Source organism: Heterocephalus glaber, unplaced genomic scaffold (assembly GCF_053883595.1).
Source record: "Heterocephalus glaber isolate CG9 unplaced genomic scaffold, H.glaber_assembly_v1.0 deba00001538, whole genome shotgun sequence".
NCBI lineage: Eukaryota > Metazoa > Chordata > Mammalia > Rodentia > Bathyergidae > Heterocephalus > Heterocephalus glaber.
This window is the reverse complement of record NW_028258333.1, coordinates 1,622,457-1,647,856: the sequence shown is the minus strand read 5'-3', so window position 1 is coordinate 1,647,856 and position 25,400 is coordinate 1,622,457. Positions and strand designations below refer to the sequence as shown.

At 38.8% G+C, this 25,400-nt stretch overlaps 1 protein-coding gene across 6 annotated transcripts in view; it reads left to right on the top strand.

Annotated features, from left to right (window-relative positions):
- Nucleotides 1-25,400, top strand: part of Ctnnd2 (catenin delta 2) — an 871,879-nt gene that overhangs the window by 290,342 nt on the left and 556,137 nt on the right. For all 6 annotated transcript variants that reach the window (XM_087189427.1, XM_004845189.4, XM_004845188.4 and 3 more), the window contains one exon: nucleotides 18,320-18,432. In XM_087189427.1, the coding sequence (XP_087045553.1) occupies nucleotides 18,320-18,432 (113 nt within the window). The remainder of the gene's footprint in view (nucleotides 1-18,319; nucleotides 18,433-25,400) is intronic.

Here is a 25,400-nt window from a genome sequence, read left to right as displayed (position 1 = left end):
TTTATGGGAAAAATATAGCCTAATCTTATTAGAATAGAAAGGTTTTCTGTCTTCGTAAGGTGGGATACAATTTAAGACATGTGATTTAACTAAATACATGTTCTAGAGTATTTATTAGATACAGACATCTTGTTGACTGTTTAAATTCTGACCAGACTGTTGCTTTTTCCACTTGAGTAGCAACAGGAAATTGGGAAATAGGCCTAACATGCATGAGAGAAGGCTGCTGAAATCATGAGCAGCCCGCTGCCCATGCTGTGGCCAAGAAGGCGAATGTTGATCGGTCCTGCCTTCTCTGTCAGGTAAACTGTACTTGATAGAGATTTTAGTGCTCAGTTTCAGGAAACACGGGGATAATTTGGCTGTTCCTAAAAAGGCATAAACAAAATATTGGCTAAGCACAGACAGATGTTAAGGTTATACTTTGTACATGAATTCATGTACTTGAATTCACTTTAATGAAGTTGAGCTTATGGTGTAAGATCTTGCAGCTCATTATAACTAAGTTGTTATGGGCTGCTAATTTGCTAGAAGCTGCTGTATCATGAGCTAGCCTCACTGCCTTGATGGGTCTCCTGGTAGTTAATATGGATTAAATGTGAATCTTTTATTTTTCCCCCTGTGGTCTTGCATAATGATATTAGCTTGTCTGCACTGTGACAAATTCAGTGTACCAGGAACATCTGGTACACCATTCTTTATGACTGAAAATATAAGCCCGTAAACATAATATTACATATCCATCAAGACTTCCCATATTGGGGAAACGTGGAAGGGTATGGCTGTGGAATGAATCTATTGGTCACAATTCATTTTCCTCCAATGTTAACTATTCAAATAGTGGTACATTCAACATCACTACATTCTTACAAGTTCTTGTCTGATTATCAGGAAGTAAATATGGATGTATTCCTTGTTAGACTGAGCTTAATTTATTCCCAGCAGAGGAATTTCTAAAAGAAAAAAAATAATAATAAAAAAAAAGGAACTAAAACCTTCACAGTTTGAAGACAGGTTTAAATTCAGTCTTTTGAAGTTGATCTGAGAACAGATCACACTGAAATGTTCAAACCATGATGCTGCTTTAGACTGCCTTTTTAAAAAATGAATGTACATTATTTTTTTAAATGAACAATAAGTCAAATCCTATGCTCCGATTTAGATTTTGACATGTTAATATTAGAATGTTCATGTTTTGACTGTTATTATCTAAGCAGTGGGGAAATATATTTCACAGATAAAATGCACAAGTTGGTATGTATATGTATATTAAATACCTTATCAAGAACATGAACGACCCCTGGGCTAGTGGTCATTTTGTCATTTCTGCTGTATCACTGAGTATTCTAAAATCATTTGTTTAACTTCTCTGATTTCCACATTAGTTGACTTTACACATGGTTTATGTTCCACAGTTGAAGTTCTTCACTGGGTCACTATGGAGATAAGACACAGTGATAACACAACTGTTATTGTACAAATAGTCAAGCTGCTGCTCACTATTATTACCCAACACTAGCCCTTTGGTGACCTCAGGGCCCTCAGTCAGTAGTAGATGTAACTAACAATGAACGACTTTGGAGTCAGTGAAGAAAGGGGGTCTGTAACTTACACACAAAAACTGATTGAAAAATTTGGCAAAAATGTTCATAAAGGAGAAGAAAAGTAAACTATTTCTTCAATTGTAAAAGTCTGTGTATACAACCCCCAGTACTGTTTCTACCTAATTATGAAAGAGCTTAGCAGCTGACAGGGATATTTAGGAACAATGTCTTCACAGCATGGAACAGTACAAGGTCCATGTTGAAACTGTTGACTTTCAGATGTCCAAAATGGTTAAATTGTATTAACTATTTTATTGCTACAGAAACAAGTTCATACTTGATAATGAGAAAAGCTCTGATATTCTGTGTTCCTCATGTATTTATGAGTTAATCTAGAAACAGGGCTAAAAGCAGTGTTTTTATTCCAGGAAGCTGGATGTATACTTATTGAAGAGAAGATTAAACATGTTATCAATTTTAATAAAATTCTGCAAACTAAAAAAAAAAAAAAAAGAAACAAGTTCAATTAAAATTTCTGAGGGATTTTTACTTGACATATGGAAAATGGTAAAATAGTGCTTCACATTTAATAGTGAGAAAACTCTAGCTTATTGTTGAATATTAACCTTGCACTTTGAGTCAGACTTCCAGTCAGCCTGTTACTCAATTTGGCCCTACAATGCAATTAAACTGAACTCTAATTGGTTTCTGAAACACATCCACGCACGTTCAGTGCCCATTGCTGTGTGTTGACTCATGCTTTTTTTTTCCATGTGTGATGAATGTCTCCCTTCCATCCTTTCACAAGGGCAATCCCTAACTTCTCATTGTTCTTCTCAAATGCTCTTTTCTTCACACGACATTGTTTTTCATTTCTTCCTTTTCCTCTCCCATCTTCCCAAAGAGAAGTAAGCTTTAGAATTCACTTACATCCTTTTCATTGTAATCCAGCCTTTGAATTCTGGTGAATGTTGTATAGATTCAACTCTAATTTTAGACTTAAATCTGTCAACAGTATCTGCAGCTGAATTAATTTTATACTCTTGTCTTCCCTGCTGTATAAATCAACATCTTTAGGATAATTTACAAATAAAACCTGTTGACCTAGTGTCATTTATTCATATTATAAATGTTTAAATGGTAACTAATATGTGGTAGGTATTGAAGATTTGAATGAGGAAGATAGAATCAAATTTTTGCATTGGAATAAAAGCTAATGATAAGTCCAGAATGATTGAAACTTGAGATTTGCTGCCAGACAAGTACAAACAAAAAAGCTCAGTACCTTCCTATGTTTGCTGTTAGTGAGAAGTTTCCTATTCTTTTGCTGTTTTGCTTATGTTAATAAAACTCTCCAATAGTCATGGCATCGAAGAGAAATTCACCACATTGTTGGGAAGAAAATGATCAAATGAGAGAACTCTCTAGGAATTGTGGAGCCACCAAAGAGAACTTAACATTTCTTAGTCTGAAAATACTACCCAGTGCTCACTTCCCAAAGAGCTACCAGTAAAGTTTGTAATAGAGCTTTGTGTTAAGAAAAGGGGAAGGTATTGGAAAATGGATCATTTTTTTATGGAAATGACATAGGATAATAGCACCTGAAAATGTTAGTTTTGCAATGAATTTATTTTTTTATATGCGGATTTCAGTTTGTACAGAGCACTTTGGGGCCCTTGTCAGTAGAACACAAGCATGTCCTGGTGCTTTTCTCCAAGTCAGAACAGGATATCCCCTCACTCTGAAAATTGTTATATTTATTTCTCTGTTTTCAAGCAAAAGAAGAATATCTTTGAAGTTAGGAATAACTGGATTGTAGTCAGTAACTGTAAAAACTATACAGTTTGTAATAGCTAAAGCTTGGAAACAGCCCAAGTGAAAATCAACTGGAAACTGAATAAAGAAGATGTGGTTTTTTTATAAAATGGAGTACTACTCAGCCATAAAGAATGAGAAACTAGAGACATTTATAGCTAAATGGATGCGTAACGAGGCCATACTCTTAAGTGAAATAAATAGGACACACATGTGTAAATACCGAATAGTTTCTCTAGTGTGAGAAACTGAGAGTGTAAATAAGGATTAAAATGATTAAAATGAATAATTGATAATTTGAAATAGGAAAAGGTCCAAAGGTGTAGGAGTGATGGGAAGGGGAAGGGGAAAGGGAAGAAGGGAAAGGAAAAATTATGAGAAAAGAAAAAAAAGGGAAATGAAATCTATGTAAATAGGGAAGGGTGAAAGGGGTGAAGGGCACACAGGTAATGGGGAAAAACATAAGAACTAAGATACATCATGTACAGGGACAAGCACCCAATGAATGATAAATGTAAACGTGTTGTATACCTAAAATGTACCAATAAAAGAATTTTTAAAAAACTATTAAGCAATAGTAAAGTTTGGAAGAAGAGATGGGCAGAAGTTTAACTTTTTAGGCTATGTCTGTAATTTCAAGTCACTAGCACTAGCTAATGTCCCCAAGTCAATGTTTTTATGTATTTAAACATGATTAGGAATTCTCGGTAAGATATGTTCAATGGACTCAATACCTCAAATTAATATAAAGATTTAAGTGACATTTTGATACATGTGCTGCAGAATATTTCTTTTCATGTTATAAAATGTCAAATCGTCAGAGTATTAAATGCTAAATCCTATCGATTTATATCCTCAGGAAATAGAAAGACCATGTACTTTTTAAATATATAAGCAACGATCCTATCTGTTATTTTAAAGTAAGTTTTGGCTATTTTGTGGAAGCAGATTGAAAGCGAGAGAAGAGAGGGTGTGACTCTTTACGACCCTGAGATCAGAGGTCCAGGCAGGGGATAGCAGGGGCCAGAGTTGGAGTGGTGTGCACACACTGGCAGTGACTTGTTTTGTAGAGCTCCTATCTGTAAGTCAGCTAGAGTCCCCTCATGATCCGGGTATCTTTCAAAAGTCACACCTTTGAACACATAATGCTTTTGGGGGGATTCTAGATCTAAACCCTAACAGCTGCAATTTTAGATCTAAACCCTAACAGTTGCTGTTTCCATGACAGTGTTCATGTAGGCAAGGATGTTGGAGCACATCTACTGCTTTTCGTCCCTGCCTTTGTTGGGTATGCCTGAGTTTGGCAGTGTTCTTCTTAAATGTTAAAGACCATTACTAGAATGATTTCTATTACATTGTGAACTTCAACATTACAATGAGTATAATTCTTCCTGTGGTTGGACATAATGATACTAATGCTTTCCCCCTAGGCAGGTGGGGAAAACTAAAAGGAGAGCATGGAATTATGAGCCTTAGTTCTTTCTCATTAGAGAAATTTATATTATTATTTTGGCTGTATTATTCCTGGTTCTGTTGCCTCCATTAATACAGTGAATATGTGTCCTAGAATTTTGAGGCAGTGGGGTTCTGAGCAGATAGACTGGCTTAGACTTGTCATTCCAATCCCAACTAATCCTTGAGGAAGCTACTTAACACCTTCAGTTTTGAAGTGTCTCGGTCAATACAGTGACTACCTGGCTGGCTGAATGTGAGGAATAAACAGGTTAAGGCATGTACAGCACTTAGCTAAGTAGGGCATATGGTCAATCAATATGTAAAATATTGACTGCCGTTACTATGTGCTATAGCTGTGAGTACAATAGTCATTCTCAAGCAGGTATGCACTTAAAAATCACAGGTAGGAAATTTTCAAAATGGATATGTTGGAGTCCTGCTACCAATAAGATTTTATTCTGGAGTTTGTAGTAAAATACCAGACATTAAAAAAATGTCTAGAGATTATTTCAATGTAGTTAAGGGTCACGAATGTAGAAGTACTACTAAACTCTTAATGAAACCTAATGGAATTTAGCACCATTTAAACCTACCAAGAAATGGGTCCTCCATACTTTTCTGGAGTCCTGTCTTTCAGGTGACTCAAATAAACTGGTAAAAATACTTTATTTGGCTACAAGACATTTAGCAAGATGAAATTGCAGAGCAAAGAAATGAGATTCTGCAGAATGAAGGAGCTGGTCAGAAAAGGATGTTTTTGTTGTACTTTATTGAAACTATTCTGGAAAGGTGCCTATGATTCCGCTTCAGAGTGCTGATTCCTGTCATCTGCTGTCTTGCTTGGTGACCCAGAATAACACCGCGGTTGTTTTAAAACATTAATCTGTCAGTTTTGTAAACTTTCATGGACAGCTCTTTGCCATAGTTTTTGACTCACCAGTAAGATCTACGCAGCTGTACAGTTGACATTGATTTGTCCCATTCCATCTTGACACTGTAGCTTGTTCTTCCCAGATTTGTTGGACATTTTCCTGGAGGCTTCCTGTTATTACCCTGTCATTTTGCCACTTTCCCTTCAGACTTGGCTTGCCACATGTCTCAGTGGGATGAATTTAACATTGCCAAGGAGGGTGGTCACCACGTCAACTCATTCATGTGAAACAGGAATTCAAAGTGATGTGAGAAAAAGAGATCACGGAGGATCATTTGATAGTTCAAATCCTTGATGAGTACAAATGAGGGCTACTGGGGAGCAAGAGCTCATCCGTGCAGGGGGAAGCTGGGGCAGAGAAGCCCCAGTCCTGTACTCTGACCCTCGTCTGGGTAGAAACGCATGCAAGAGTAAGGTCTGGCAGTGATAATGACCAGAATTCACTGAAGTAGCCACAGTGCCTCAGGATTGCAAGCCGAGTTACTGTCCGATGCCATAAAATCATGGAATCTCAGCACTGAGAAAAACAGCAGTGATCTTTTATTCTTTCATTTCACATGGAGCTGATTTGATTGTCTTGGCATTGGTCTCCTCTGTAGATGGGATGGCCAGAGGCATGGTGGGAGGGGAAGAAACATGGAGACTTCAGAAAACCTCTGGAGGAAGTGGACAGTTGGTTAGGATCCAGTCCAGAAGCCAATGGGGATCGAGACAACAAGCAGTCCGTAGACAAGCAGGCATTAAGGGGTCATGAGACAGCAGGGGTGCACAGCAGGCGGAAAACTCACTAGATGGGTGAAGCTCTCATTTAATGCAGCCAACAGCAGGCCCAGAAATGGTGTAGTGAGGCAGGAAAGAGTTGTTAGAAAAATGGTCCTCCTTGAAAGGTTGTGAGTTCGATCCCCGGTACAAGAAAGAAAGAAAAGAAAGAAAGAAAAGAGAGAGAGGGAGGGAGGGAGGAAGGAAGGAAGGAAGGAAGGAAGGAAGAAGGAAGGACGGAAGGAAGGAAGGAAGGAAGAAAGCTCCTCCAAAGACTGCACGTCCAAGGAATGATTGCTAACTGTTTCACACCCACAGATTTGCTCAAAATTATACTAGACTTGGACCCAAATTACAGAAATAGAGGACACAACAGGAAAATTGAAGCTTTGAGTTTTGGGTGTTTTTTTTTTTTCCAATGCTGGGGGTCAAACTCAGGACCTTGTGCTTGCCAGGCAGGTGCGGCACTACTCAACTAAATCCCCAGCCCATGAGTTTGGGTATTTTTAAGTCTTCATAACCAGGAACATGACCAGCACCTTGATGTGAGATGTGGGTTATGTTTGGAAGGAGATCAGAGACACGACCCTGTGCAAACTAAACTATTCTCACTCAGAAAGTTCAGCAGAAGGCACAGAGACCAGAGGTGTTTCAGACTCATCTTACTCTGGTAAATCCTCTCTGCTCTGAGTTCTCCATGTTCATTTAGAAAATTACCTGGCCACCAAATAAAGAAGATGGGTTGAACCTTTGTGTTAACCTTGCTTCCTTTCCAAAATAGCAAGGAAACTTTTAATAATAACCCCATTGACATAAAGAATGAAAGGGCAAAGATCCACACTTCACCAACCTTAAGAGATCATCAGTTGTCAGAATTACTTTAAGACCAATGAAGAAAGCAACATTACTCCCACTTAGACTGTCTCACACTATTGAATGTAACTCTTCACAATTGAAGAGTAGATCTGTAGGTATTAGAGTGTCAAAAATGAGTGTCTTAAAGAAGTAAAAGCAGCAAATAAATGTATGAAAAAATGTTCAACATCACTGGTCATTCGAGAAATGCAAATGAAAACAACACTGAGATTCCACCTCAACCCAGAAAGAATGGCTGCTATCATGAAATCAACCAGTAACAAATGCTGGCGGGGCTGTGGGGAAAGAGGAACCCTGCTCCACTGCTAGTGGGAGTGTAGACTGGTGCAAGCACTGTGGAAATCAGTATGGAGATACCGCAAAGAACTAGGACTGGAAGTCCCATTTGACCCCGCTATTCCCCTGCTGGGGATCTTCCTCAAAGAATTAAAAGAATCATACCACAGCGATATATGTGCACGCATATTTATAGTGGCACAGTTTGTAACAACTAAAGCTTAGAAACAGCTCAAGTACCCATCAACTGCAAACTGGATAGAGATGTAGTCTTTTTTATAAAATGGAGCACTACTCAGCCATAAAGAATGAGAAACTAGAGACATTTATAGCTAAATGGATGCACACTGAGGTGATACTCTTAAGTGAAATAAATAGGACACACGTGTGTAAATACCAAATAGTTTCTCTAGTGTGAGAAAGTGAAAGTGTAAATAAGGATTAAAATGAATAACTGATAATTTGAAATAGGAAGAAAAGGTCCAAAGGGGTAGGGGAGGTGGGAGGGGAAGGGGAAAGGAAAAATTACGAGAAAAGAAATACATGGAAACAAAGTCTATGTAAATAGGGAAGGTTGGAGGGGGTGAAGGGCACACAGGTAATGGGAAAAAAATAAGAACCAAGATACATCATGTTCAGGTACAAGCACCCAATGATAAATGTAAATGTATTGTATACCTAAAATGTACCAATAAAAGAATTTAAGCAAAAAAAAAAGCATGTCTTGGAACCAATAAAGTGTGGTGGGTGGACAAAGTGCTCAGTGACATCCTACCCAAGAAAGTGGAGCTCTTTCTACGCAGTGGGAAAAACGTAGGTCATAGGCCAGTTGATATAGGAAACTCTTTTAAAGGCACAAGTGGCAGAAAATACAGAAACAAGTGAGAGAGAGTCTGGAAACTTGTTTAGGTATAAATTAGATCCCGTCATAGCAAAGACGAGAGTGCAAACGCCCGATGTGTTCTCTGGAGAAAGTTAAATTTTGAGAGTCTTGACTTACAGACGTCAAGCAGGCTGTTGAGACAACATTGAATAGCAATTTTGCTTACTAAACGTTGAGCCTCCCTTCACTTCAACCCAGCTTTAGTCCAATACAGTTTTTAGGAGAGGGACGGCCAGGTGTTTATACTCAAACCTGGAGCCTGAACTGGAAAGAGACTTTCTTGGGAATTCTGCATGGTGCTCTGATAGACCACACTAAAACCAAGAGTGCGTTCAGCACTCTCACTCTGACCCTCAAATATGAACCAATGGCCAGAGCACTGGAGGTATTTCACAGAACCCGAAACATGACGAGATTCTAAACAGCACGTAGTGGTGAAACGAAAATAACCACCATAGTGTTAATATCATACAGGACAAAAAGAGATGATTCTAGATCCACAAAATGAAAGACATATTTAGAAATGAAATCTAACTCTTAGAATTTAAAAGCATAAGAAATCAATCATTAGAGACTTACATAACTAAATTGAGGAAACTTCCCAGAAAGTGGAGCAGGAGATAAGCAGACGGAAGAAGAAAAAAATTTTAAAAGAAGAAACTTTCAGGACAGATGTTGATTTTAATATGTAAATAATGAAAGGTAAAGGAAAAAATTAACAAGAATTATTAAAAAGAGGAAAGAGAAAATCATTTAAAATGTATTCAATAATTAATAAACCTGCCTAGAACTAAACATCATGTTTCTATATTGAAAGTTCCCACTAATGTTCAGCACAAGATCAAACATAAAACTTAATCAAGGCAGATCACATTAAAAGTTTAGAAAGCTGGAGACCAAAAGAAAATTCAGCAAGTGTTCTGGGAGGAAGTAAAAGCTCGCGAGTAGAAGATAATGAAGCTTTATCTCAAACTTTGAGGGGAAATGATTTCAACCTACAATTCTGACTTCTAAAAGCAGGCATGTTACTCACAAACTGTGTAAGTAAAATAGAAAACATAAATATGTGTGAAGTCTCAAAAAAAAAAAAGCCTCTCTTTCACTTTCTGGGAAGAAAGTTTTCACCGGGAAAGGAACCAAAGGAGTAAAGTGAAGAAGGCCCCTGGTGAGGAGTCAGAGAATTTATGAAAGAGAGGGACAAAGGAAAGCAGCCTTGTGTCAGCGAGGGGACATCTCAACGGACAGCTACACAAGGAAGGACGATTGGGGAAGGTCAGGAAGCTCTGACGATTTCTTCATTTAGGTGATAATGACATCATTTCATGGGTTTTATTGCTCTGCCAAAAGATTTGTACAAATTGAAGGAGTTTGGGATTAGATTAGTGGTAAGTACATAGGCAACTAAACAAAGGAAGAAAATGGAAGCTGTGAACTTCAGGAGATCCAAATGTTGTACAGGATTTGAAACAAAATCATACAGTCATTCATATTTACATTCTGTGTTAGTCATATTCTGGGGGCTTTAGCCCCGTAGACTGTGTGGCTCAACAAGAGAAATTGATTTCTCACAGTTGTAGAGGTTGAGAAGCTCAAGAGTGAGGTTGGAAGGGAGCAGGTGTCTGGGGAGGCCTCTCCGCTACTTCATAGATGGGGGCCTGTTGCCTACGCACCTCCGTGGTAGTGAGGCTGAACCATCCCCTGAGCCTCTTCATCTCCCGGGGGTCTCTTCCCCTCCTCTAAGGCCTCGTCCATGGGTGACTAGGCCCCAGTCGCACCCATAAGAGTTCTGATGTCCTGATTTCCAAAGGCCAAACTCCTTATATCATGACCCCCAGGAAATTAAGACTTCAACATGTGACATTCAGGCCACAGCAATTATCATATTATTCTGCCTAGAATTAGTGTAGATTGAAGAAGATGGGAACAGTGCGTAGGCATGATGACAGAGGAATGGTATGAAATTCTCATCTTATACTTTAGGAATAACACTAAAGGAATGGTAATTGGGAAATAGTGGCAAATTTTAAAAATCAGATAAAAGACTCAAAACTGCTAACTCTGAAGAAGAAGAAATTTGATATAAACCTGATTTTTTGATATAAAACTATTTTTGATATAAGCCTGATGAATATCTGACCCATTTCAATTTGTGTATGGACATTGAATTTTGAAACAATGGCTGTTATTTTCCCTTATGCAATTGGAAATATGGCAAATATGGCCATTGTATGTGTGTGTGTGTGTGTGTGTGTGTGTGTTTATGTAATATCAGAGGCAATGATTAAAAAAGAAGAGGAAATTTAAGCAACAGGAATAGATAACTATAAGTTTCTTCAAGTAATGATTGTGCATTTCTGTCTCATGCTTTTAGACTAATAAATAGGTCCTGAGAACAACATGGTGATGAAGACATTTCATAGAGCTCCTAATTTTGTAGAACTCCTGCATGATACTAGTGTGATTGCACATGCTTGTGATCATGAAATAATTTCTGTGGATAAATTGTTGTATAACAAACAACTTGTTACCTTCATTCAGAAAGCTGTGACAGGATCGTGGGTCAAAACAAATATTTTCCTAAATAGAGAACTTTGCTCAGATGTAAAACTATATATTAGATCCCAGTCCCCTCCCCTTACAGTTTTCTCAATCCAGCAGGCATACAAACTCTTGAATAGATAATTATTAAAAAATAAGTGATGTACAAGAAATAGGGTGTAAACTATAACTGGATGCTTGTATGGCAAGGGATACATTTTGCACTCTTTTTTCATACTATTTATATAAATTTTTAAATAAAATAAATAAAAAATAAATAAAATTTTATTTATATAAATAAAAATTCAGTATGAACAACATGTTATTTTGAAATATACATTATGGAATACCTTAAGTTAATTAGCACAAACCTTTCCTCACTCATCACTTTTTCTAGTAAGACAAGTAAATTTCTTCTCATCAACTTTCAAGAATAAAAGCTATTGTTATTAACTATAGACACATGTTGTACATTAGACCCCTCAAACTTGCTCATTCTAACCAAAGATTTATGTTCCTGAACCAACATCTCCACAAATCCATTTTCCCTCCTCACCCGTGGTAACCACTGTTCTGCCTCCTTGATTTCAGCTTCTTTAGATTCCATACAAAAGTGAGTAATTTTTTCACTTGTGCCTGGCTGATTTCACCTAATATAGTCTCCTTCAGGTTCATTACATCATCCCAAAGGACAGCGTTTCCGTCTCTTTAGGGGCTGACATATGTACCACATTGCTAGATTTTCCTTTCTCATCTAAAGTGACACAGCAGGAGGGACAAAGTGTTTTTGTTTGTTTGTTTTGCTTTGCTTTTTGAGATCTCAGGGAGGAAAGCTCCCAAGCCTTCACCAGTGTGGTTAATCCTAGCAAACCCCAGGCTTTTTTGACATTGTACCCTCCTGCCTGCCACTCTCTCAGCGAACATGAATACTTTGCCTAATGCTCCCATTGTGCCTGGAGGGGTGTAGTCCATGGTATTCTTTTTCTTTATAAGAAGGGAAGATGTCAAAGAAATCACCAACACCTCAGCATTACTGTCCACACAAACACTCTCGGGGTTTGTTGGGGGCCACCTGCCACTTCATCTGGTGAAGAGCCTGGGTGTGGGCAGTTTGAAGCTCACTTCATTGATTTCTAGCAGTCAGGTCTAAACTGCAGAAAACCATGATATCCTATGCAGTGCCTCACTCATCTTTGTTATCCACTTCTGGGGTGAAGTTTCTTTTTCATTTGACTAGTGAAGTCATCACACATTCGTTTTTACTTAATTCATTATCCGTTTTAATTTTCTCCCATCTTCAAACTAGCTTGTACTGTCCCAAATGATGCTACACCATGAGCTTAAATAAAATATTTATTGGAGCAGTTAATGAAACTATGAGCTTTCTGATTTCAGTTTTCATATTAAGTTAGTTAAGTCCCCTCAAGAGACTTTACATGCCTTTAAACACTTAAAATCATTTAATAAACTCCATTTAATTAAAGTAAATAAATTATTAATTTAGGCTCTTCAGGGCAAAGTTATAAAACTATATGATATTTTTTCTTATAATAATCCTAATGTATTATATGACTCAATGTTGTTCTATTCTAGGAATGAAACTATTTAAATCTGGCGGCTAGTAATTTTTAATGAACATGAGCATCATATCTCTGATACTTTTATGAATCTTTATAACCTCTAAAACAATATGATTCCCACAGAGTGGAGAGGCATAGACCTTATCGTTACTTCGCTTTTTCTAAAAGCATCTATCTTAGTTACTCTTCTCATTACTCAATCAAAATACCCAGCACCAAAGTTGAAGGAGGAAAGGTTTTTTTGCCTCACAGTGTGTAGAGGTTTCAATCCATAGTCAGCTGGTTCCTAGGCAGGGTGGTATAGCAGAGAGCCATAGAAACAGTCCATGGCAAGCAAACAGGAGACAGCAAAGCAGCAAGCAGCAGCAGGCAGAAGAAGCCGCAGCAGGCCTGCCTTCTTTCTCTTTTATCCTTTCCAGCCAACCTGACTTTTGGGTGTTGCCACTCACACCCAGAGTGGGGCACCCTTAATCCCAGCATCACACACCTTAGATCCTGCCAGCTGCAAAAAGGCCCACCTATGAGTGCATGAGGCTCTATGGGGACATCTAGATACAAGCTGTAACAGCATCTTTTACTGCAGGATATCCTTTCTAATTCTCCCATGCTCTGCGTTCCTATATAACTCTGGTGTTTCTCAACAGTCCCTGTGTCTCATATTTTATAGCCTGATTTATAATGGACTCTTCCATTGTCCAGAAGATCTTACCTGTGGTCTTTCTCTCAGAATTATTTCTCTACTTATTTTCCTCCTTCCAAATCTAGACAGTCTTCCAACATCTTTCATCATTCTTCTTTCCCCATAGTCTCACCTCCTCTGAATTAATCTCAGTGCCACACATTTATGTATAACCAGTTTTATACATTTTATGGAGTATATCTACATTGATTTCCCAGTTGATTTCACATGTATTCATCTGCCCTTGTTAGCAACAACTCTTGTCTTGAATGCTCTTCCTATTCACATTTTCTAAGGAACTCAGAGTCTTCTCGGTTTCGAAGGATCTGTTTTCCTCCAAATAACAAATTGATTTATAAATAATAAATTGACTTATTACTACAGAATTCATCCTTCCACCCATACCCAGTTTAAGTATCTATAGGAACACAAGACCTTAGCCCCTGTTGGGAATATGTTCCGATCCCTCTTCATTTGTTTTTGGCCACAAGAGTGGTCCATACCAAGGATAAAAATCAATCCTTAGTTGAAAAATTAATCACTTGTCCTAAGCTTGAGAGCTTCCACTGTAGCTTTCCTTGTTGAAAATCACAAGCTCAGTTTTCAATTCCAAGCATAATGCTATGCCAGGGTAGGGTGGTTATATCCTGAGAGTTCCCAGCTCCAGAGATGTGGAGTGACAGAGACAGCCCTCCTTATAAATATCAGAACATTTGCTTGGAAGGAGGTAAGAATTTACTGCCTTGAGACACTTCCCCCACTGTGATGCAGGAAGTGGAATCCAGACAGAGCCTGAGTGGGTGAGACAGTGCTGGGAGATAAAGGTGGCGGGAGCTCTGAATCAGGAAGGCAAACTTCAAGGGGCTCTTCCTCCTATTTAGCAGGAAGCAGAACATTCCACTATGGAAGAAAACTACCAGAGGCCTGCAAAGAACCTGCCTGAAACGATTAAAGGAGATGGTTTCTGATACACAGTACTGGAAATATAAGGCAGCAGCCACCAGTGAAGTTGGGAAAGCCAACTTGCTTGTAGAGCTGAGAAAGGCAGAAAGGCCTAAGCAGAGCAGAATAATTAGCCTGAGATTCACTGTTACCGTGTTTCCCCTAACAGATCTTAAGTAAGATTCAAAAGTATCATGTTTCTTCCAACTTACTCAGTGGTGTCCTAAAACAAAGTCCCAAATATTCATAAGAATACAAAGATATCCAGAGCCCAACTATTGTAAATGTTTTATGTTCAAAGATCAGAATGACTGTGACCTATACTGAGGCAAAAAATCAGCCGAAATTCACACTTGTTTTAGAATTAGCGAATAAGGGCATTAAAACAGTTACTGTAGTGGATTCTATATTTTTAAAAAGTTGAATACAGTCATAAAAGATGTAAAAAAAAAACCAAATGAAACTTCTACAAATGTTTAAATCATCAGCATCTGACATAAAACTACACTGGATAGGATTAATGGTAAGTTAAGCATTTCAGATGAAAAGATTATTTAACCCAAATTACCTTCAGAGGCTACCCAAAATCGCGCGCGCGCGCGTGCACACACACACACACACACACACACACACTTAAATAGAAAAACAGTGTGTGAGCTGCAGGACAATTCCAAGTGGCATTACAAACACTTAATTTGACTCACCAAAGGAGAGTTGATAGTAGAGAAGAAAAAAACATTTTTAAAAGAACTAATAGCTGAAATTTTATATATTTGATGGAAACTATATACCCACAGAAGTCCAACAAACCCCATTCATAGGAAATATGAAGAAAACCTCCCCAAGGAACATCACCAACAATTTGTGCAGAATTGATTGAAAGTTTTCAGTAATGGTCAGAAAAGTCTTAAAAGCAGAGAAGAGGACACTATATAAATAAAGTTTACCGTAAAGTAGACATGGTTGTGGATGCCTGTAATCCTAGCACTGTGGGGGACAGAGGCAGATGGATTGCAAGTTCGAGTCCATGCTAAGCAATTTAGCAATTTGGTGTGATGGAAAGGAAAAGAGAAGAGGCGGGGAGGGGAAGGGAGGGGAGTAAGGAAGAAGAGAAAGGAAGAGAGAGAAAGGAAGAAAGAAGGAAAGGAAAGAAAGTATTTAATTAATCAAGGGCTGGGGTATAGCTCAGTGCAAAAGTCCTGGGCTTATCTTCAGTACTTGTGGTAAAAACTGCTGTATAGTTTTATTTATTTGTTTGTTTGTTTGTTTTTAGATTTTAACAACAGTACAAGGGAGAGGACATTGGAGGAAATATGTATTTCCAAAAAATTAGGGCTAAATAAAGACTCCTAAAAGGCACATCAAGCCAGGTATTGCGCCAGCCTCCCATCCCAGCTACTTGGGAGAGAGAGGCAGGAGGATCACAGGTTTGATGCCAGCTAGGTAATTTACTGAGACCTTGTGTCAAAACAAAAAATAAAAACAAAAAGGGATAGGGATGTCGCTCCATGGTAAAGCACCCCCCTGTTCGGTACCCAATACTACAAAAAGGTGTGTGTGGGGGGGGTCGTGTCAGGCTGAAAATATTCATGGCCTGGAGATCCACAGGGCAAGAAATATTCCAGCAAGTCCTTTAAATGGAAGGAAGATAAAATCAAATGGAAATAAGTTCTACACAAAGGCTTGCAGAACACTGCAAATTCTGCCTGTCTGTTGAGAAGAGAGTTTGCAAATGAGAAACCCACCTCCCATCCAGCCTTAGGTCTAGGGCAGAGAAAGGGTGCTGAGGCCCAGATTGACACATGTGCACCCCAGGGTGCCCTGTGTCCTACCAGAGACCCAGGGCTTCCAAATTCTGAATCAGATTGTCACACTGTGTCACCACGGTGGTCTTTTACTAGTGGAGGAGAAGCAGAAATTTAAAGATTTCTGTTTAGATAACACAAGTCATGAATTTCCATCCAGCTGTGGCTGCTTTGTGTATGGTTTTTAAATATTAGAGTATTTTTTCAGATCATTTTCCTCATTAGTACCTGTTTATAAAACATAATGCTTACATTCCTTGTGGGGAATTAGTGTATGTACATAATATATCTTAATTCTTTTTTGCAATCCCCATTCCATTCTCTCCCTCCTCCCCACGCATCTCTTGATGCCCTTCCTTTTACATCCATAGCATGTTTCACAGCAGCACAGTTCATAAAAGAAACATCTTGGAAGTGGCCTATATGCCCATCAACAGATGAATGGATAAAGAAAATGTGGAATTTGCACACAATAGTATAATACTCTGTCATAAAGATCATCGGGTTATTTGTATGAAAATGGATGCACCTTGAAACCAAAATGTTAAGTGAAATCAACCAGTCATACAAACTTAAATATTACATAGTTTCTCTTAAATGAGAAACCCACGTTATAAATAAAAAGCAAAATAAAAGATAATAGGATGTAGGGTTGATAAATCTTTCTCAAAGAGGAAAGGGATCAAGATATGAAGGCATGTGGGAAGGGAAAGGGGATGAGAAAAAAGGAATTGTGTTATTTCCATATCCCAACTCCACACAAGGAATGTGAACATTAGGTTTTTAAGGCATTGTTAAGGCAGAAGTATGAGCTAGGCTCCTATTCACAGACAGATTCAAAGCACAGTATATTTTAAAACTTGGCAATGAAAAGTCTTCTAGAACTTGGGTATTTTTGTGAGAGAGAACAGCTTAAGCAGTAGACTTTGAGACAGAAGAAGGGGAGGTTGGATGGCTAAGGTGCATTCGCAGAGGCCTTGTTATCATTTCTTTCTGAGTCCTGGTGCCCTTCTGAATATGCCCTAATGAAAGTCTGCACTTAAACAACAACATGCCTTCTCAGTTTACCCCCAAAAGGCCAAAGTCAAGTTCTCATTTGCAGTGTCTTCTGCTTCATTCTCTGAAATAATGTCAACATAAAAAAAGAAAAGAAAAAAAACCTATAAAAAATCTAGAGTATTTGTTATATAGAGAGAAGGTACATCATAGCCTACATTTTAAAGAGCATCGAGGGTAGCTATTAAAGTGTTATCTTTTGGAAGACAAATCTGTGCAATTTTGGGAATTATAGTTCTCCAAAATATACCCATACCTACTTTTTAGTATGAGATAGCATTCTTATTTTTTATCCCTGAAATATAACTATACAGATAATGTATTTTTAAAAGAAGTTAAATGTACAATTGTAAAAGTTTCCCGACACTTTTAATTTAAATGTAACTTGCTACAATTGTTTGTAAAAACAATAGCATAGTGAAAAATAAAATAAATGGCTAAAATATGGTATATTGAAAAAATAAAATATGGTATAAAAGTGCTGTAGTTGGGGCGGCTAAGATCTTTGAAGTTCTGATTGAATCATTTTTCATTAAAATTAATTCAAAACTTTAGCCAGCATTGTAGAAGCATTTGTATTTATTTAATTGACGATTTTTAAGGTGATATGTCAAATATCTCAAAGATTTTGTGTGTAGCTATTAGACTGCACAGAATCAGTTTCATTATCATTGTGCTGGAATTTAAAGCATTTTCTTCAGTCTATAACGTGGAGGTAATTTGAAGACCAAATTAATATACAGAAGCAGCTAGAAGTCCAATAGGGAATAAAGACAATACGCAAGTGATGATAATGTGTGAATTGTTTCTTTATTAAATGCTCCACTTTGGGTGTAAAGATTATTAATATCTGTTGAATACTGATCAGTTGCCACAAGTGGCAAGGATGATTTTTCCCAGAGTGTATCTCACTGAATCTTCTGCTCCAACTTATGAAATAAGCATTTTACACTAATTTTGCAGATGATGAAACAGAATCTTAAACAAGTTATTGGGTGTCTCACAGCTAGTGGGGCCCCAAGTACAGCTTCAAATTGTTATTTCATAGCAGCATCCTTTGTTGCTCAAATTTTGGCACTTTGTTAAATGATGAGCATCCTTCCCCCATCCTGTCATTTTGTTCTGAATCCCACATCTCCTGTGGTTGATAGCATTCATCTCTTCGGTGGGTTTCTTTCAGGAATTACAGTTTGAAAGGCTGACCCGAGAGCTGGAGGCCGAACGCCAAATCGTCGCCAGCCAACTAGAGCGATGCAAGCTTGGATCGGAGGCGGGCAGCATGAACAGCATCAGGTACGGGCATTCTATGCTCTCCATTTTCTGGACTTCAGTCACCATTGACAGTAAAGTGTGGTGTTTATCTCCTCCTTTCAAACCCAGCCAGGGAATTGGAACGTTCAGTCAGATGTTGGAAAGAAATCATAACTGACCTGATTTAAGATGTTGAAAAGGTGTCCAGAATAGCCTGATTTGTACTTGAAACTCTTTTAACAAAATTAATGCCTGCCCTGAATGCAGATTCTGCATAATTTCACACAAAGTGAAACTTTGCTTTTAGTCAACTTACTGGGAATTAGGAGACGCCAAATCACATGCTCCCAGCTTGGTTCTTTTTGTTTTTTTTAATTCCTAAATAATCCACAGTTACAGGTTTCTGAAATCAAAAAGAAAGATTTTGGCATAAATATATTGCTTGATAATATGCAATGATAAGCTATAAATTGCCTCTCAAATATCAACCACACATGCAGTTCTCCATATGTGAGAATACTTTGTCATCCACAGATGAAGATGATTCTTGAGACTATGAAATGTTAAAGAAAAAAAACAGCTCTTTGGTTACTTGACCACAAAATCAGTTATCCTGCTGAGGACTATATTTTCATATATAAGAATGTAAGAGTGTGTGGATATTTGTGTGAATGCAACAGAAATGAAGTTCTATTAAGTTTAATTTTTTACTGCTCTCAAACATAATTTCCCGTTATCTCACTTGATGCTGTTTTTTGACACTCCACATTTTTCAGGTGATGTCTTAGGTAAGAAAACAGTATCCACGGTCGAAAATGTACTCTGCTGTTTCAGTGACTTAACTCAGTAGCAGTTTGTTTCTCATTCATGATATAAGCTGAGGTGGGAAGGCTCAGTCTGTGGTAAGGGACTTGTGTCCCTTGAGGTCTCATCCTCGTGGTTAGTTGTGTCACTGCACTCACCATCCACCGGCAATGACCGGTCCTGTGGCCTGTCCTAAATGGAGGGAGATGTGGCAGGAATCTTGCTCCTGGGTTCAGCAGCCACTTTACTCTGGAAGTTGAAAGATGAGTTTGGTGGGCTCTAACACTTGCTGCCACAAAAGAATTGAAATGTGTGGTGATATGAGTCTTTTAATATTGTTCTCTTCTTGATTGAATGTGATAAACCTTTAAGTGGAACTCTTTGCTCCCAGTGTTGTTAGGCTAGGTTACCAGCATGGATGGTACATCACTGTCCATGACCAGGTGTACGTAGGACATGTGCAAGCATGTATGAACTTCTACAAACAAATACCTAGTGTACATGGAGCTGCAGATAGGTACACTGTCCTCTCTTAAACTCATCACAGCATTATCGAAACATCCAGATTAGCCAAAGCAAGATGGGTAAGAGGAAGGGAAGTGAATTGTTGTCACTTTAAATTAGATTCAGAAGTTGAGTAGTTGAAGGTGAGCCTGAAGTAGAGAGAACATTAAGGGCGTATTTGCTTCATTAGAGGTGGTTACGTGTATCTGAAGATCTTGTGGTTAAAGCCGAACACCTAAGCAGCTAACACTCAGATGGGGCCTTATGCAGCCTGAAGTGACATCTGCTTTGGTTTCAAGCCTAGTATTTCAACATCAGTCTGTTTATCATTAGTATGCCTGTTCCTGATCTTTCTTTTGGTGTAATAGTTTTGCACACTGTCCATCTTTTACCCTGTTCACTCACATAGCCCTTGCAGGAGTAGGTCTGTAGTCTGTGCCTCATTTCCCAGCTGCCAACTGGACCAGAAATGGTATCTACCCGAGAGTGACTCATCCAATGACTGCTGTAGGGGGTAGTGGCCTTAGTGGCTTGGGTGCTCCTGGAGGACTCCAGTGAAGGGTGGCAGCCTAGGAGAGAGACAGGTGAGACTTAGTTTCTTTTTCACCAGGACTGGCTGCATTACATCTGTTGTGTCTGTGAAGTTACCTGTGAGCTTCTTGAACAGTTTCTTCTTCCTTCACGTGATTTGATTTATCTTGAGTTGATTTCTTTTCTAAGGTCCAAAGTGTCTTCAACAAAACATATCATTGAACTACCAATGTAGATGAAAAAATGATCCCATGGCAATTGTTTTTTGTACTAGATCATACATCTCTGGCTCATAACCCATGGTATAATATCAACAAATCTGTATTAAATATGAGTGTTGAGTGAAGATGATACTGTTTCCCCTTACCATGTATAACAGCAGTTTTCAGCAAGCTTGATAATTTTGCATTTTTTAGCTCTACATAATGTACAAGTTTACACCCATATAATATAAAATATGACCAAAATATATGGGAAGTATATTAAATTTTTAAAATCTATTACATCAAAAGACATATTTCCATTAATGCCCCAAGTTTAATCCCCTTTGCTTTAAATACACTTATTCCAACATTCTTGCCACTTCCTGAAGCAGTTCTAGAAATCCTCTCTCATGTCTTTATGGGATGTGAACAAAAGAACCACTGAAAGATACTACCGAGTGCATCCAACGGGAAGTCAAGCTCCTGAAACTATGACAGTGTGTCTTCACCCACCTTATTCAACAGATCTGGCACTTTGTGCTTCTGGCTCTTCTCCAAAGTCAAAATAACCATAAAAGGTAAACTATTTTAATTGATTCAGGACATCCAGGCAGCTAGGACAGCATGACTAAGACACTTATGAAAGAAGACTTCCAGAAATGCTTCAGAAGGACACTATGGGATAAGTGTCTATAAGCAAGGGAGAGTATTTTGAGAATAATTACTGAACATGTATCTTTTGCTTTAATAAATTTCTTTATTTTTTTAATAATCACTGTATTTTTGATCATACAACATACAAACATTTCATTGGTATAATTGATCTTTCAATTTAAAGGAAAACCCACACAGCTCCTACTCTCTTTTTTTGTCATAACCTACTTGTCTGCTTAGCTTCAGAAGTGCACCTTTGGAAACTTAAATCTTCATTAAAGGTAAGAGACTGACCCTACTGAGAACAGCAAAAGCAATATTTAGCAAAAATAGAGTATAAATAATTTCAGAAGGAGGACAGTTATAGAGGTGTGTGATGATTTGGATGTTGACTCATACTTCTTAGTGATACCAAAGAGTAGGAGGGAGAGTTTCTTAGAATAATTGCAATCAAGTAATATTTTCAGACATATATTATATAATAGGTATGAATAACTTCTAATTATATTGGTGGTTCTTCTGCCTTGCTTGGTGGTAGGAGACTGTTTCATCTGATTACTTTGCCCTTTTTTCTGGTAGTCACGTCAACATTCATACTTACTGAAAAAACATCTTATTACTGTGCACTCATAGCAGCCATCCTTACTAGTATCCTGTCAAATAGTAAAAGCTCTGGGAATAACGAGAATGTTGCAAATTGGAGGTGGGGGGTTCTGGAGCTATTTATTGTTGCAGCAGATCTGGTTCTACATCCAACTCTCTAGATGGTAGGTACCTGGAGATAGGAGCATTGAGATCTCTTAAAGTCTTTAAAGACATTCTAAATATCCAAATGCATATGGTAGGTTCTAGAATTCAAACTGATGAGTGATTGTCTAAGTCTTCTCAGTTATCTGGAAAGGAGTTTGGGGTTCTTTTTACTAAAGCTGGGAAGTCCCACCTTGAACCTTATTTCTTGCTTATGTTAGCTTTTCTCACCCAGAACCTGTTTGCAAACTGAACCTTTCCAAGCTTCTGGGTTCTTCTTCTTTCCTATCACTCCAATGTTTGGTCCTCTATCTTCCCCTGGTTCTCAGAATCATCCTAACTGGAGGCACGAATGTTATATGAATAATGGTCTTTATTTGAGGCCATGATCAAGCCCTTCTTTTTTAGGAGCCTGGCAGAATCCCTTTTGGTAAGAATCTACCCATAACCTATGGCAGTTGTGCTGACCTGGCTTTTGTTACCCCAAAGCCCATCCATCAGGCCCCAGGGCTCGGGTGGCAGCTGCTGAGCTATCCAGTCCTTTCCACGTCAAGGATCTGCATTGTTCTTGCAGATCCCAAGGTCTGGAGCCCTCCCGGAGACTGCACCCTTGTCTTACTCTTTAAGACCCCATAACAGCATCCAAACATCCTTCTGCTTGCAGTCATCCCACGTGCATCCTTTACATGGCCTGAATTTGACCTGCATGGTATCCTGCTCTGTGAAGGGCATTTCCTAACTTTTGCAATTTCATGAATATGCCCATGACTGTTTGCTTCCTCTATTGCTGTGCTGTCTCCTCCCCTGGCTCCAGGTACTCAGCCAAGAGTTTATACATATGAATGTCTTTATGGTTAGTCCATGCTGGGTCATGCTGGGTCTCCCTCCTTTGGGAGACATCAGAGCTTAATAAACTTCTGGAGATAAGTTTGGACCAACACATTCCTTCTACATATCCCAACTACATATTGCACGTATTTCTTCTTCTTAATCCAGCATATTCCATCTGCAAATACCCTGTTGTAGAATGTTTCAACCTCTCATCAAACAATATGAGGATTTTCACAAGTGCTACTGAAAGTTTTAGGGCATCCAAATACATGGCTACTCCAATTACTTGATTTTTGTGGTCCGCAGGGACGTACTAGATAGATGAAAAATTCAAATCAGAGTTGTAGGTATCTTTGGGCTGCTCCCGAGGGAGAACTAAATCTTGGAAGATTGATGTTGAGGATGATGGTCACGACAGTGATGACGTAATGAGATTTATGACAAGGGTGACAATATGAGAAGTACAACTACCATATGTTGTATTCTTTCTGTGGGCTGCTACTCTTCTGAGAAGCTTACACGTCACCTCATTTCATACTTACAATAAGCCTTTCAAGTAAGTGTCATCACTCTTTCCACTTTGTCAGTGAGAAAACCAAGGTAGAGCCAGGCAGGAAGAATGAGTTCCATTGCTGTGCGTCAGCACAAGAGGTGTCTGGCTGCCCTTACCAAGTAGAACAAAGTAGGTGGCAGCTTGGGGGAAAGGTGAACTCAGACCCCGTGTGACTTCCTCTGCTGCTGGAACACTAGGGGCCTCAGGGCTTTGCTCAGGAAACTCATCTAACAGTCAGTTCTGGGCATCAGGAGGGAGCTTGACTGTACACTGTCCAGCAGTGAGGACAGGAGTCATTACCCAAGGACCGCAGAGCCATAACCTACACTGAAGGAAAAAGATGACAGCAGGCCGCAGGGGAGCAGGTGGCACCGTGATTACATGCTACCCACCTCTGCGCGCCCTCTGGCCACTCTTGGAAGGCCTGTGTGGGGATCAATAGAGGAGGAAGGACAGGAGAGCAGCGTCAGAGTGTGCAGATTTGCGGTGCTCTGACACAGGTGACTCCTCGTCACTGTACACTCAGGTACAGAAGATATAGCAGCAGCAGCTTCACTGCTAGAGCGGCTGCTGCTTGAGTCCCTGTGCTAGATGCATTGTATGTTGCATGAAGGGAAAAGTGGTGAGTAGATATCAGAATGAAATGAATTTGAGTAATAGAGGCATTTATTTTCTCAGGTGATATGAAGTCTGAAGGTGGGCAGAGTTTTTCTGGTGTGTCAAAGACACCATGACCCTAGTTAACTTTTCTGGGTGTGCCAATGCATTTCACTGATGTCCGTAAGCAAATGGCCTCATCTCTAAGCAGTGCATCTAACCCATGAGTATGCAGAGAGGGAAAGGAGGGAAAGGTCTTACACAAGAAGGGAGCCAAACATATATCTTGCCATAATCTTATTAATATATAGGTAAGCCTTATATAACTTGTTTATTAATCGCATTTATTATTATTAACACAAATATTAAAGAGATGAATTGTTAATGATATAAATATACATGAAAACTATTTTGCAGATGTCTTCTCATGCCCAACTGTGGCCCTGGGGGATTTCAAAAATTCCAGAGCCCTCCATGATGAAGACACACCCTGGTGTGCATTTGATAGAAAGAAGGAGACAGAGTTAAGCTAGACCTGAAAGCTCCTTAGTTTGTTTACTTATTTAGACCTCACAACCACTTGAAAGGAAAATACCATTTCTTACATTATGTAGATAAGGAAACAGGTTTAAGGGGGTAAATAACTTGATCAAAGTCCTACAGAGAGTAAACGCATAGCTAGGGTCCAGACATAGGTTGCAGATACTAAACTCCTTGAATTTCAACTTTAAGATCCAGCTTGGTTTTGCTGGTCTTTCTGACTCCTACCTGGCATTGTATTAATCTTATATTTCTCACAGCCACAGTATTAACATTATCTGTATATATAGTTTTATCTTCCCTTAGATGATGAACCCTTCTAGAACAGTGGCCTGGACATATATATTCATGTAGCCTCTGCCTCAAGATGGCCACGGCCGTGCAACTGTTGCTCAATAAATGCTTATTAAATTGATCTAATAAATAGCCAGTGTAGTTTCAGAAATGCAGTCTTGGAATTTGTAGCACTTGTCCATTACATACCTCTGAAACTAACCAGGCTAGCTTAGATTTCTGGCAAGCACCTCCTTTTCACATTATTTTAATAGTTCCTGTGGTTTATTTGGAAATTATCTTTGATATGTGCTGCTCCTGAACAGCAACACATTCCCCTACTAAAACTTAAAAAAAAAGTTCTGTAGAATGTTTAGCTCTACCAGTTTGCTTAACTCTCGGCTCATTCAAGGGCTCCAGATGGGGACATCTCTCCAGTTGCCCACTGTTTCCCAGCCTGACCCCCAAAACTGTGAGCAGGTAGAGAGTTGATGACTGCATGAACCAGGGAGAATTCGAAGATCTTCACCATAATTTCCATCATAACTTGGTGTTGATGCCCATATAATACGAAGGGTGTGAATATCAAGAGGTCTTAGGACACAGTTAAGTTATGTTACATGCACTGTTTATTTTAAAACAGACTCTCTAGGTGTACCAGACCTCACCATATCAGCCCTGTAAGTCTAGGTTTAGAAGAAAGAGATAAAGGAAGACAGAACTTCAATTGGAGCTACAGATATTTGACTCAAGATAATTTTTTCTGTACCTGG